The sequence below is a fragment of the Carya illinoinensis genome, chromosome 5 (genome assembly GCF_018687715.1).
Source record: "Carya illinoinensis cultivar Pawnee chromosome 5, C.illinoinensisPawnee_v1, whole genome shotgun sequence".
Classification (NCBI taxonomy): Eukaryota; Viridiplantae; Streptophyta; class Magnoliopsida; order Fagales; family Juglandaceae; genus Carya; species Carya illinoinensis.
The window spans coordinates 11135968-11149787 of NC_056756.1; the positions used below are offsets into that span (position 1 = coordinate 11135968).

The 13820-nt window shown below is 38.0% G+C and overlaps 1 protein-coding gene and 1 long non-coding RNA gene across 3 annotated transcripts; both read right to left on the minus strand.

The window, feature by feature from the left end:
* Window positions 1–310: 310 nt before the first annotated feature.
* On the minus strand, window positions 311–6535 carry LOC122311892. Of its 2 annotated transcripts, none has more exons than XR_006242903.1 (3): window positions 4873–6535; window positions 4682–4788; window positions 311–4600 (listed from the first exon to the last, which is right to left on the minus strand). It is a non-coding gene; the product is annotated as an uncharacterized LOC122311892 (long non-coding RNA). The 2 variants fall into 2 exon arrangements; XR_006242904.1 differs by having other exon boundaries at window positions 311–2441; window positions 2531–4788.
* A 3585-nt stretch (window positions 6536–10120) lies between these two features.
* Window positions 10121–11171, minus strand: LOC122311891 (40S ribosomal protein S27-2). The gene is made up of 4 exons (XM_043126655.1): window positions 11011–11171; window positions 10787–10888; window positions 10638–10666; window positions 10121–10488 (listed from the first exon to the last, which is right to left on the minus strand). The coding sequence occupies exons 1-4, from the start codon at window positions 11011–11013 to the stop codon at window positions 10362–10364; spliced, it is 261 nt and encodes an 86-aa protein (XP_042982589.1). The 5' UTR covers window positions 11014–11171; the 3' UTR covers window positions 10121–10361.
* Window positions 11172–13820: the final 2649 nt, after the last annotated feature.

A 13820-nucleotide genomic window follows, 5' to 3' on the forward strand; every position in this document is an offset into this window, starting at 1 on the left:
CCGCCCAAAATGGAGGGGGATTATTCCGCCCAAAAGTCAGCAATTTTTTTTCCCAAAGGGATATCTGTGACTATTAGAGGTCTGTTGTGCATGAAACACAAGATGATCGGGATTAAGAATCTTTTTAAAGCTGTTGTTTCTTGTTCATTAATTGGTAGGTCATGGGAGTTATTTTACTTTAATGCATTCCTTTTCTTCTATCAACTCGATCAATGAAATCTATATATACAGTCAAAAACTATACTATACAAATAAGACAATGACAAAAACCAACATGAAAGGAAATTGTATTTAACAATAATTCCAACTTGCTGATAGTTACAAGGCAACCCGTAAACTTTCTCCATAACCATTGGCTTCGGTTTACACACTAAACGTCACCAACAGCTTCCATGGACTAGAATACAAAGAATCTTTCTCTGCTATAATGTTACATCATAAAGTACTACTAGCAGTATAATTGAAAAGAATAAATCTGGACTATTATGTTCAACTGGCAAATCTTCAAGCTCCCACCTGGACTATTATGTTCAACTGGCAAATCTTCAAGCTCCCACCATGAACCGGAAAAAATCACCACGTTAGTCTATAATGTAACATTCACTTCCTGCAAAACAACACCAAGATATAATAAAATTTCAGTAGTGATTTATTGCAGTGAGTAGATCCCGAGGGCCAAAAAAATACATTCATGTCAATATATGCATAAATCGGTTTGTTAGATACCCGAAGTTGTTGAGCTTACTTCCATAAACTGCATACGGCATAGATATTTATCAAGTGAAACTGAGCTGCAAAATAAAATGTAACCAATTTAAAACAGGCTGCTACACATCCATGGAAGCTAGGATATTTTTCCCGAAGTCTGCACCAGTACTTAGAATAAGTTCTACCTAAAATTATTACGCATCACTGTCAATCCTTCAGGATATATGATAGCATGCAAACAATGGTCAGATATGCATCCAAAGCTCCAGATTATCAAGTGCGAACCCCGGTTGGTAATGTCCCTTCAGCATCAAATCAAATGAAACCACTGCAATTGTTGTGCTCCGCCACGAGAAGTCAAAAATAAAATTATTTAGGCAAATTACCAGACTCTAGATACGAGTTTAATGTGTAACATACCTATATGTCCCCTTTCAGCAGCAAGGTTGTTGTGACAATAGTTTGTGCACTATTAAGAAACAAAAACCACTTCATGTTGCATTAAATTCCCATCAGCATAAAATTCCCATCAGCATAAAAATAGCAATAGCAAGCTAATCAGGGTAGTCACCAATAATTTCACCTCCAACTAGATATTATCAAACATGTCCAATATGCAGTTTATATCACACAATCCGTCAAAAAAACACATAAAAGCCAAGGAAATTCATAATAAAACTATCAAAACCAATATTTTGATACTGTTTAATTTGTACCTATGACCATCCAAGAAAACCCTCATTCTTCCCGTGTATTTCCAAACTCCTCCCCTTAATGTCCCGGCTATGGTTAACAGATTAGTAGGTCACCTAATTGAGCTTAGCACACAAAATAATTGTAGTGAGAAAGAAAAGCTGTAAATCCAAGATGAGCAAAACTGATAATCTCTACATCATCAAGCCAAAAACATTTTGTTAACCATAGAGGGCATCGCCCAGGTACAGGATGATAAAAGCTGCAGACAGCTGCATGTGCTTCATACAAATCTGAAAACAAATCAATCTACTATACCTGGATTCAACAAAGTTGAGTTGAATATAAATGTATATGGCACCACTGAATTAACCAGTTTCAGGAAGACAAGTCAGCTCATGGTACAAAAAAACCCCACCTCTTCCTTTCCAACAAAAAATATAAGCCATTGAATGTTTGCACAAAAACCTACAATTGGCATATTCACGAAGTACACAAAAATACCCCAAATGATACAAAAATGTTACACATCACGTAGCCCATCCCCACCTTAGGCATATTCCCCACCTTTTGCAAAAAAACAAAATAAGTACACCCTACCCCCTTCTAGATAATTAAAAAAAAAAAAAAAATCAACTTTGCATATTCACAAACTACACACAACCCTCTCCAAGAGGAAAAAATGTGAAACACTTCCACATTCTCACAAACTACACACAAACCGATCCACAAGGACCAAAAAACCACAAACACTACCATGACTGACACAAAAATAGCATCTCATTTCTCGTTCAGATTTGAAAGAAGTGAAACTGAGCTGTAAACAACTTGTAATTTACACAAGTCAAAATTTATAAAACAAAAAATATCTTCAAATACACATGTAACCAATAGCCGAAGACCTCCTGATTTCCTTCTGGCATAAATTGTGTGACTGAACTGTTTTGTGTCCCAACACCAACCCCATGTTCAGATTGGTGTTGTTCAGATCCCGGGGTGTCACCAAATTGTGTTTGATCATCCAATATTTTTCTGCAAGCCTACATTACAAAAGAAATGGTTGACAAAGATTAAATGTGAAAAAAATAATTTCAAGCCTACATTACAAAAGAAATGGTTGCAAGCCTACATTTCTCTTCCTTGTAATCTTCTCCACAGGGGGAACCTTTTTCTTACTTAGGGGTCTTCCTTTACCTTGGACCACATTAGGGCCTAATATCTTTTTACCCTTGTCTGCGTCGACGTTTGGTCCAAATTGTGTTGATTCGGATCTTGACCCAAATGTTTCATCATCACATTTTGAATCAAAGTCATCCACAACCTTCAGGAATGCATTGACTCGCTCATCACTTGGGGATATTTTCGTTGCTAATTTCATGCATCTTTTAACCACCATCTCATACCTCTGTGAATCTCCACTGGCATGCTCATCATCATAACTACTTTTGATCAGTGTGTATGTCCTCTTCTCGTCCTTCCTCCAGCGATCCAAGACATATCTATCTGACACCATGTTAATTCGGGACAGATGCAAAATTTTAAGTTCATGCCTACACAAAATTCCCCTCATCTCAAACAATGCACACGTGCATTTTAACTCGCATTCATCTTCGTTATAGTAGAGTGTGTAGTGGACAATTTTGTTGCAGTCATGAATAGAGATTTCATCCAAGATATCAAAGGTTGAAATGCACCTTGCTTGCTTACCAGTGTGCAGTTACAACACATTAGGCCCATCAACTCTTTTTGGAATTCTTTAAACTTTGTGTTTGTGTATACCTTCTAAAACTGCTTCTCAAAGTTGAAAGGAGAAATGCAGGGGATCATTTGGTTACTTGAGTTGAAATCAGTCGTTGTCTCTACTTCCACCTTCTTTCTTAAAGCATTATCAAATTGATCCACGATTTCCTTCAAGGTGGTACCAGAATGGACATACCCATCGAAAAAAGCATTCATACTTTCTGACCGTTGTGTCGTGCTCATACCCTCCCAAAATACATCCTTCAAGTAAACGGGGACCCAAAAAGTCCTTTCCTCATATAAGGAGTTGAGCCAATGATTACCTCTAAGATCATATTTATCAAGAAGTTCACTCCACATCTCTTCAAATTTCGTGCAGGTTTAAGAATCATACAATGCAGACTGAATTGAGGTCTTCAACCCTGTGCTGAAATGGGAGTGAGATCCTAACTTCTCTAAGAGTTTGCGCATGATATGCTATAGACAAAATCTATGATGGGTTTCTGGGAATACGATTTGGATTACGTTCTTCATTGCCCGGTCTTGATCAGTTATGATGGCTTTGGACGCTTGACCATTCATACAATCCAACCATATGCGAAACAACCAAACAAATGAATGCGTGTCCTCGCTTGACAGCAACCCCGCCCCTAGTAGTATGGACTGTCCATGATGGTTAACGCCAACAAATGGAGCGAACGACATCCCATATCGGTTTGTTAGGTATATTGTATCATAGGCTGCTCGACTCCGTGCATCAGCCCAAAATACATTGCGTAACCTTCCATCATCATCGACATCCATGGAAGAAACGAAGCCATCATTCTGCTTTCTCATTCTTTGAAAATAGTCATAAAGGGCATCGCCACCTCATTTACCCAAACTTAAATGTCTAGTTTTGTCAATGAAATTTTGACAATCTCTCTCTTGAAACTCTAGATTTTCAAAACGCCCCGCATCAACGACTAGAGAAAAATAATTCTTATTCATTCGAATACCGACTCTATCATTGAGGTCAAGGATCTTTTGACTATGCTCATCTAGACGCCTGTGAGATCACAAGAGTCTTGTCTTCTTGGGGCTGATTGTAATGTGGTTGTGTGCACTTTCGACAATAGCGATAACCCATTTCTTGTTCTTGTTCAAAGTCGCATTTATCTTCGCTTTACAATCCGTTTTCGTTATTGCATGTGGCTTCGACATATTAATATTCTTAGGTTGGTATTTTCCGCCACGAGCACAACCAATAGTAACATACACGGATCTCCCATCATCATCTCTCTTAGTCCTCTGTGTCCTTACACCAAACCCCTTTTGCTTGGCATATTTCTTATAATAGTTCATAAGCTCATTCTCACTAACAAATTCCATTCCAGAGATCTTGGTGCTTCAACCCGTACCTCATCATCCGGGACAACAATGGTACCCTCCAAATCTTCATTTAGGTCAAATAACATTTCTAAACATGAAAATATAGAGATGGTTTAGCATCAAATCAATATTAGTGGCATTAAAGTGAAAGCAAAATTACGTGTAATACCATCAACCAACATTTTCTGATGGATCTGGACATGCAGAAAATTCTTGCTGGAAGTTATCTGAATTACTCGAATTCGGACAGTACAAGGAATTTACATCATAATTATGCTGCAAAATTGCAATAAGTTATAGGAATGAGCATGTCAAACATGTCTTTTTAAAACAATAAAAGACATATATAGTCACACTCACATGGTAATCAATTGGATCTCTAAAAGTATTTTGGGACGCATTAATGACTGCGAAGTCGACATCGAAGGCTTGGGGGCGATTCGATCTTCCTCTTCCCCCATCACACTAATTATATAAAAGTGATTGAACACTTTAAAGGGGAAGCACATGATGGCAAATGGCGAAAAATTAATATTAGTGTCTCATCATTGATAACAGAAAATAATAATAATAATAATAATATGAAAACTAAAAAAAAATAAAGCATCATTAAAGTCTTATCATTGAACTTGGTCCGTTTTATACTACCAAATCATGTTGTCTATATATGCCCAATCATAATTGATAACAGTAAATAAAAAATAAAGGAGAAGAAAAAATAATATGAAAAGTGAAAACAAATAAAAAGCTTTTAACCATATTATTCATGGTGTGAAACGTGGGGCTATTTGGGCTATTCTATTACAATTGTGACTTAAATGGCAGGGGGATTATTGGGACTACATGTTATCTCTGCCACGAATGAAATGTGCAGTTTTAAAGGCTCTCATGCAAGTTAATCTGTTTTAACATAGACAAAACACAACATTCCACTATTTTGTTATTACTATCGGAGGAACTATAATTGTTCTGTTTAATTTGCAAGATTGTTGTTGGAAGCTGCATGCCAAATGGTTATAAGGCACATAAAAAGAAGTACCATCAAGAACAATCCATGTTAAGCCCAATCTCAGGTGCTCCAAACATGTTGACAAGGTTTATTACACTTGGATGAAACCTGAAGAGTCCAATTTTCAAGTCTATAGAGCTAAAAGCGCAGAACAACATAGAAGCAGAAGCATATAATGGTGTGGGTGTTATTTTCTAGGGCTTTTCTCAAATTAATCAATTCCAGTTCAAAAGACCCACAATAATTATATTCTTAATCATGCATATTTCTTGCCTTTAATCTTGTAACAGGGTCATTCATTCGAACTGTTATACCAACCGTGCTATAGAAGACAACCAAAATACCCAAAATTGATAATCATGCTATGCACAAAGTACAAACACAAACCAAACATCAACCCAAACTTAAAACCCATGCAGTTGGTTTAAATAAGCAACATAGGGAGGGACGATTCTAGGGTAGGAACCCTCTCACCTATTGGTCGAAATGTAGATTTTGAATTTTATGTTGATTTTGAAGCAAGGAAGATAGAGAGTTTCACAGCATCCATGGAGGAGAGCCGTCCCAAAAGCAACCGTGGAGGAGAGTCGTCCCAAAAGCAACCGTGGAGGAGAGCTGCCCAATAAGATTCGGAGAGGAGAGCTATACCGAAGAGGAGAAAGAAAGGGAGATGGGAGGCAGAGAGGGAGGGAGGAGAGCTGGGAGACACGAGTAGGTTGGGGCTGGTGGGGATGGGTTGCGACGCGGGGAGGGGGGGTGAGACGAAGGGACGCAACGCAGGGTTTTGCTTTTGGGGAGAGGATAGGATGCGTTCAAGAAAATGAATGCGGGTTTTGCTGTACGCTGAGCTCGGTGTCGGCGTCGCCGGTGGAGGTGGACAACAAAGATTCGACGCGGGGAGTGGGAAGGAGAACTGGGCGTAGGCTGGAATGAATTCGCGTACGCGGGGTAACTTCAATTTGAAATCGGTACAATGAAAATAGCATTGAAAATGGTGCGTTTCGATTAATTACAAAAAAAAAAAAAAAAAAAAAAAAGAAACCACGTAAGGCACCACTACATAGCTGATCCCTATCATTACTCATTCTGAATTAGTAACCAATAGCACCAGCTTCTCTATTTCAAAAGCAGTTTCTTTGAGACAATTCTATTTCAGATTTTAGTCATGCAATAATAACCCAATGACGGGGCTATTTTCTCACAAACAAAGTGAATATTTGGTTGAACCTAAATCATGAGACAGACGCAAAATGTTAGGAACAGAAAAACTCGTTCCCTCGTGGTAGAATGTGAAATCTGAGATTAATAGATCCTACAGTTCTTGTTAATAGCCGATCAGTATTGAAGACATTGACGAACCATAATATGTACGGTAAATGATGGAATCACAATCAAAGGAGTCTACATATCTTATATTGGGTCATAATTACCAAGAGCCTAATAGTACATAACCTTGATTATCCAAATGAAAAATCTCAACTTAAAACTTCCTCACCCCTTGTATAAAATAATTGGATCATAATGGAACCTCCAAAACAAAATCAGATTTCCCAAACATTTAAAGCAGGTACCCACTTTCAATATAAGACATTCAACATACAAGTTTCTAACTACTTTTCAATCTATAAAAATTGATTCGGATCATTTCAACTTATTTCATCTCAACATCCAAATATCATTTAAATTAGGCATGCAACCTAGCCAACCCGAGGCACATTTTGGGCCGACCCAATCCACACATAAGCCAACATGAAAAATAAACAGATCCAACCTGACACATTCAGGTTAGGTTAGGACAACAATTTCAACTGCACAAACATCTCTCGTACGTTCCATTTCCATATCTGATTTCCTCTACACTTTCCATTACAACCAAACCAATAACAAAGAATAATGTCCACCTCAATTTGACCTAAAAGGTTTCAAATAGCCAAACATCTCCCAAACATTCCATTTCCATATCTACTTTCTTCTGCACTTTCCATTACAACCAAACCTATAACAAAGAATGTCCACCTCAATTCGAAGAGTGGAAAATTAGAACCGTACCTTGAGAATCCATGCAATATATTATTCTCTCGTAGTCTCGCAAACATGTCGAGTGACTGGGAGAGGAACTAAGCCATATAATCAAACTCAGGCGCGAAGTTCCACTCATTCTTGATAAACTCATTTATCGATTCCACATTTGAGAATCGAGGTCGGATGAGCATTCCGACAATTCTTAGGACAGGTACCCAAAAGCCCTCACCACAGAGTAGGTCGAAGAAGCAATTGAAGAACGAGAACGAAATGATTGCCAATCACACCTCATTGATATCTTTCCATTATCAACATCTCATCCCTAAAAGTCACGACGGAATGTTAACTACTTTTATCTCTGTGTGTGTGGAGAGAGAGAAGTATCAATTTTGGATAAAAATGCCTTTGTTTCTTCAAGACGAAGGGGCAGGATTTATATAATGAAAGATGAGATTAAAGGTGTAGTTTTAAGATCAAGTTGAAAATGACAACCCGACATTGATCGGGTCAGATGGGGTAAAAAAAAAATTTTAATATCAGATCGATTTTTTCAAGTCATATTAAGTCGAGTGTTGTGGGTTGATCGGGGTATCGGATTTCTTGCTAAGCCTAACTTAAATACAAATACTTTTAATATCAAATTTTTGACTTCTTCATCTCTAACCATTACTCTAAACTTTAAACAAAATACAAAATACAAAATACAAAAAAAAAAATTAATTAATTAATTTTTTCAAATAAGCTAAAATTATATTCTACTAATATTTTAATTTTAAAATATTTTTATTCCAACTTTTTATTTTTTATTTTTTAAAATCTAATAAAACACTTTAACTCAAACTATTTCATTACTATTTATTGTCAAGTCTTTAATAATGAATTAGTTTTCATACTCATTAAAATCCTAAAGAAATCTCACAAGAATAACTTGACAAGTGAAGGACAACGATCCATATGTGGATGTGCAAACTGAAAATTTATTTGACAGTATAACAGTTTAAAGGCATGTATACAATATCAAATGGCTTAAAACCTTTTACCTAAGACCATGAACATCATTAGAAGGTTGGCCGTCATCTAAAGAAATCCCACAAGAAATCAACTACCTCTCATATGTTAGTATATTGAACATTCTCTTCTCGAGCCTTCGATTGTCTATTACTTCATTCAAGCCCCAAACATTGTTCCAACCTCAATAGACACCTCTGGGTCCTCTACTCGTATGCTAATCAAGCACGCTGGTTAAAGCAAGTTCTTGCTAAGTTTGAGTCCCACAGCCGTGGGCTCTTTTTATCGTCTTCTAATCTCTCTCTCTCTCTCTCTCTCTCAAGCCTAGTGCCACCATCGCTCACAACGTCTCTCCTTTATACGTCGCACGAAGCAAGCTATAGCCCAAGGCTTACCTCTCCATCAGCCCCCGCTGTCCAGTTCTCTCTGCGCTACATTTTACAATTCCGTTAGTTGCAACAAGCCACCATCACTCCTCTCCAATCAATTTCCCTCTCGATCTCACTCTCCCTCCAACTTCTCTCCTCCCTCTTTCGCGCGCTCTTTTCCCTCAATTTTGGCATTAACGCACTCTTTTCCCTCAATTTTGGCATTAACGCCACCATCGAACCTCGAGACCAAGTTAGTAAGCCCCTCCTTGGTCCTTTTCCATGGGGTTTTCCCCTCTTGCACTCTCTCTCTCCTCCCCTCTCCATCTACTTCTATCCACATTCTAGCAACCGTCTGCCATCGTCCTCACGCCGTAAAACCTATTGCCAGCCAACTGCTCCTTACTCTGCCATCTCACTTTCCCTCCCTGCTATCTTAGTCACTCTCTGCCCCTCCCATTCTCTCCATCTTTGTTCCCGCAAGGCGTGCACACTGCCATCCTCCACCAATAAACAAAGGGGGTTCAATCAAAAAAATCACCTTAAAAACAACCTAGTAGGCTTGCTGCGCACCATTTACAGACGGACGACAACTCCTCGCTCTGCCAATCTCACTTTCCCTCCCTTCTATCTTAGTCACTCTCAGCCCCTCCCATTTGCTTGTCTCTGTCCCCGCAACACACACACTGCCATCCTCCACCAATAAACAAAAGGGGTTCAATTCAAAAAATCACCTTAAAAATAGCCTAGTAGGTCTGCTGCACACCATATACAGACAGACAACAGCCCTTTCCATACCCGCATCCGCCTGGGTGGGGTGGTGATAAGACCTCCCACACCTTGTTTTGTCTGTCGTCCCCATCAACTAGGCAAAAGGATTTTTTATCCGTCCGTCTATCCCCATTGACCAGGCAAAACATCACCTTACAACCACACACTGAAACTTGCACATGTGGTTCATCACCCACACCTGCAACTCCCAAACTATATATAATCTGCCCACCCACAGGACCCAAGCAAGCGGGGGCGTCAGACAGGCCAGACACGGGTGCCAACATCCCTACAGTGAGCCTAGAGCCATTTCGGACAAGCAGACACAAAATGTAAAATTGTAGGAAACATACCTCCACACTGGCCAGGGTTTTCAGTAATTCCCAAGGCAAAGCACCTTTAAAGCCACATAAGACAGGGCACCAACAAGTTAAGCAACGATGATAGGATAAGCAATGATGATAGAATAAGAGTACTTACATGATAGATAGTGTTAAACAAAGTCCGATTCCATTGAGTAAAACAAGATTAAAATATAGCAAGACTAGAGTAGCAATAGATGTCCAAAACTTCCTCCTAATGAAATAACATATTTTGAATAAAAATCTAAACAACAACAAAATCCATGCCCGCCTCACGAGAACTCTATTAGCAAATACTCAAATAAGGAATCAATCCCCCTTCCTTCTGAAAGAGCAACCCTCGGTAAGCCTTGCGCGCCCACCAGTCGGCTGGCATAGCACTGTCTGGCAGTTCCCGCACACCACCACCGTTTGAGAGTGGCTGAACACCGTAGTTCTGCATTCATTTATATTTCATTCGCGGTTTCAATTTTCGTTTAAGTTTTAAATATAACATAGACAATTTTTGTTTTACATAAAAATAAAAAATGAGCAACACAGTCTAGTCCAACCAGATTTTTTACACAGAATTGATAGGGAACTTACATGTTAAAGCAACCTTGGCATTTAACGTCCTGAATAAATATCGAACCAAAAATTCAAAAAAAAAAAAAAACAGTATCAATATCGAATTTCCCAACCAACATATTCAGAAATTCATACAAAACAAAACAAAAAAAGATCCGAATAATTACCATGAAGAATGAGTTAGGAGACTGCACAAGACGCTTGAGCTTGTGCTTCCTCTTCTCGAGCTCAGCGGGCGGATTGAGCAGATCGATATCGTTTTGAAGAACCTAACCAGTCCAAGTTACAAGGAATCATCAAAGAAATAGCAAAGACCATGAAAAGGTGAAAAAAACATTCAGATCAGAACACATATATAAAAGAAATAGTGGCTGAGAGATATCAGCCTCACCATCTTGGACAGAAATCCGCAAACCCTAGAAGAAACCCTGCGGAGAGAGCACTAGTATGTCTCCACGAAAGCAGCGGTAATGGAAGGATCGCTGGGGCTGGTTTTAGGAAGAATATAAAGGGTAAGCCAAAAAGTGCCCGCCGTTGGATTAGGTAGCATTAGATCTGAGCGCTTCATTTGTGCTTTCTCGAACTGTCTAGGGCAACATTAGGCACAAGGGGTATAAACGTCCATCATCGATAGTATCCTAGCGCTTGTCGTTTTTGTCCCCTAATAACTTTTGTTATTCCGCGCTTCACCACACAAGCCGTAGATATTTTCAACCTTCTCTTCCCCAAATAACTTTGCTTGGAAATTTATTAATTAAGCTAATGATTTTTTTTTTATGCATGGAGAGGGGGGTGTTGATGCTCTAAAAATTGCAAAACAAGCTAGAATGGGAGAAAAAATTATTTTCAACCCACTGAGGCGATCTGGATTTCAAACAACGTGGTCTAGTGTCCTCGACAATAGTCCGGTGTAGTACGCACAGTGTCAGTACATACATTCATAGCAGTAAACACAGATATTTTCGTGGTTGGCATAATGATACGTCCACGGGCGTTTGAGAAAAATAAATTCACTTTAATACTCTTATTTACAATCTCTCATTCAACGATGTACAATGATGGCTTCAGATATATTTGCTAGAGATTAACACCTACGTTGTAACCCTTTATCCTGAGGTTAAAGATGGAGTTGAAAAATAAGAGAAAAATTGAAAATGAAGAAACCCCAAGAAGAAGAAAAAGGATCCCCATTTTGGTTGTCTGGCTGATGGGTTTTATCTAACTCCTCATCATGCATGCATGCGTACCATGATGCTACCAATCCCTTTACGTGTCTGTCAACAAAGTTGAGGTCCAACCCCTAGCATGTCTGAGCTTCCATTCTCTTTCCCACTTTCTTTTGCCCTCCTCTTACCCCTTCTGCCACTTGCCTGCTCTCATTGTCACTTCTTGTCTCCTACTCATTTCCCCTCTTGTCCCTAGTCATGGCCTAGTGGGTTGGGCCCAAGTATGGACTAGGTGTTTTCCTCCCCTCACAGAGGGACTCAGTCTTTGGTTCTCTTAGTGAGAAACTAAGGTGTTGCCAATTAATCAAAATGATCTTAGCAAGCTAATAGAATTCTTGATACGGCATTGGTAAGCTAATGATTGCTAGAGATTAACACCTACGTTGTAACCCTTTATCCCGAGGTTGAAGATGGAGTTGAAGAATAAGAGAAAAATTGAAAAGGAAGAAACCCTAAGAAGAAGAAAAAGGATCCCCCTTTTGGTTGTCTGGCTGATGGGTTTTATCTAACTCCTCGTCATGCATGCCTGCATACCATGATGCTACCAATCCCTTTGCGTGTTTGTCAGCAAAGTTGAGGTCCAACCCCTAGCATGTCTGAGCTTCCATTCTCTTTCCCACTTTCTTCTGCCCTCCTCTTACCCCTTCTGCCACTTGCCTGCTATCATTGTCACTTCTTGTCTCCTACTCATTTCCCCTCTTGTCCCTAGTCATGGCCTAGTGGGCTAGGCCCAAGTATGGGCTAGGTGTTTTCCTCCCCTCACAAAGGGACTCAGTCCTTGGTTCTCTTAGTGAGAAATCAAGGTGTTGCCAATTAATCAAAATGATCTTAGCAAACTAATAAAATTCTTGATACGGCATTGGTAAGCTAATGAAATTCTTAATACGGCATGTGACATCTCTTAAAATAAATAAATAGATAATACTAAATTATATTGATGAGTGAAAATTTTCTAAAGAACCCTTCAAAAAAAATAAAATTTTATTATGCGTCCAATCATCCCAAACAATTTGTAATAAGAAAAAATAATTATAAAAGTTGTTTTACTTGTCCGTCTTTACATCGCACATCCTGATAATAGGGGTAAAAAAAAAATTGATGAACCAGTAAACCAGACTGAACTGAATTGGTGGGATTGATTCTATACAGGGTTTGGTTCAGTCCGATACCAGTTTCATTCTTCTCAAAATCAGTCCGATTTTGATTTTTCCTTTTTCTAATGCCAGACCGGTTCATATATATTTTTAAATTTGTTATCTTGTATAAAATATTTTTATATGATTTTTTATATTATATGTAATTTTTATATATAATTATATACCTATTCGGTTTAACATAAAACAGATTCTGAGTAAAAATATTTATGATATAATCAGTTTTTTTAAGTATGATAGTATTGGGTGGAGGTAATGGGTTTAGCATAAGGATTATGAGGTGTATTAAAAGCAAATGAAAATGAAGCAGGTTTAATAGTAAGGATACCACCAAAAGTAATAAACCTATTAGCAATATCTAACGGAGTAGCAGACTCATTTTTCATAAGCTTTATGTCAGGAGTTGGGGGAAGAATGGTAAATTTTTTCCTCTTATATTTTTTCTTGCTTATGGTTGCTGCAGGAATTCACGAATAAGATATATAATTATATATAAATTAATTTTGTATTATATAATAAATTACTAATTAATATAATATTAAATTTTAAAATCTTATATCATTATAGTCTATTGTATTAATAGTTCTACTAATACTATAGCACTATATATTATAATATGCTATATATATCAATGTGCTATATATTATAATATATCACTATAGTTTATAATACAATTATAATATATCTATTCTATTATAATAAGTGACTGTCTAGTTACTACAGTACTAAACGTTCATTTTTGTTATTTTCTGTTAATTTTACTAATTTTCCGTCAACTCCATTTGTCTTGGAATTAAGTGATTGCAGTGTAGTCTTGTATC

Coding starts and splice junctions, on each gene's coding strand:
- LOC122311891 (XM_043126655.1), bottom strand. Junction 10,667..10,786: donor CTCCTAACTCATTCTTCATG/GTAATTATTCGG, acceptor ATATTTATTCAG/GACGTTAAATGCCAAGGTTG. Junction 10,489..10,637: donor TGCCAAGGTTGCTTTAACAT/GTAAGTTCCCTA, acceptor AAATGAATGCAG/AACTACGGTGTTCAGCCACT.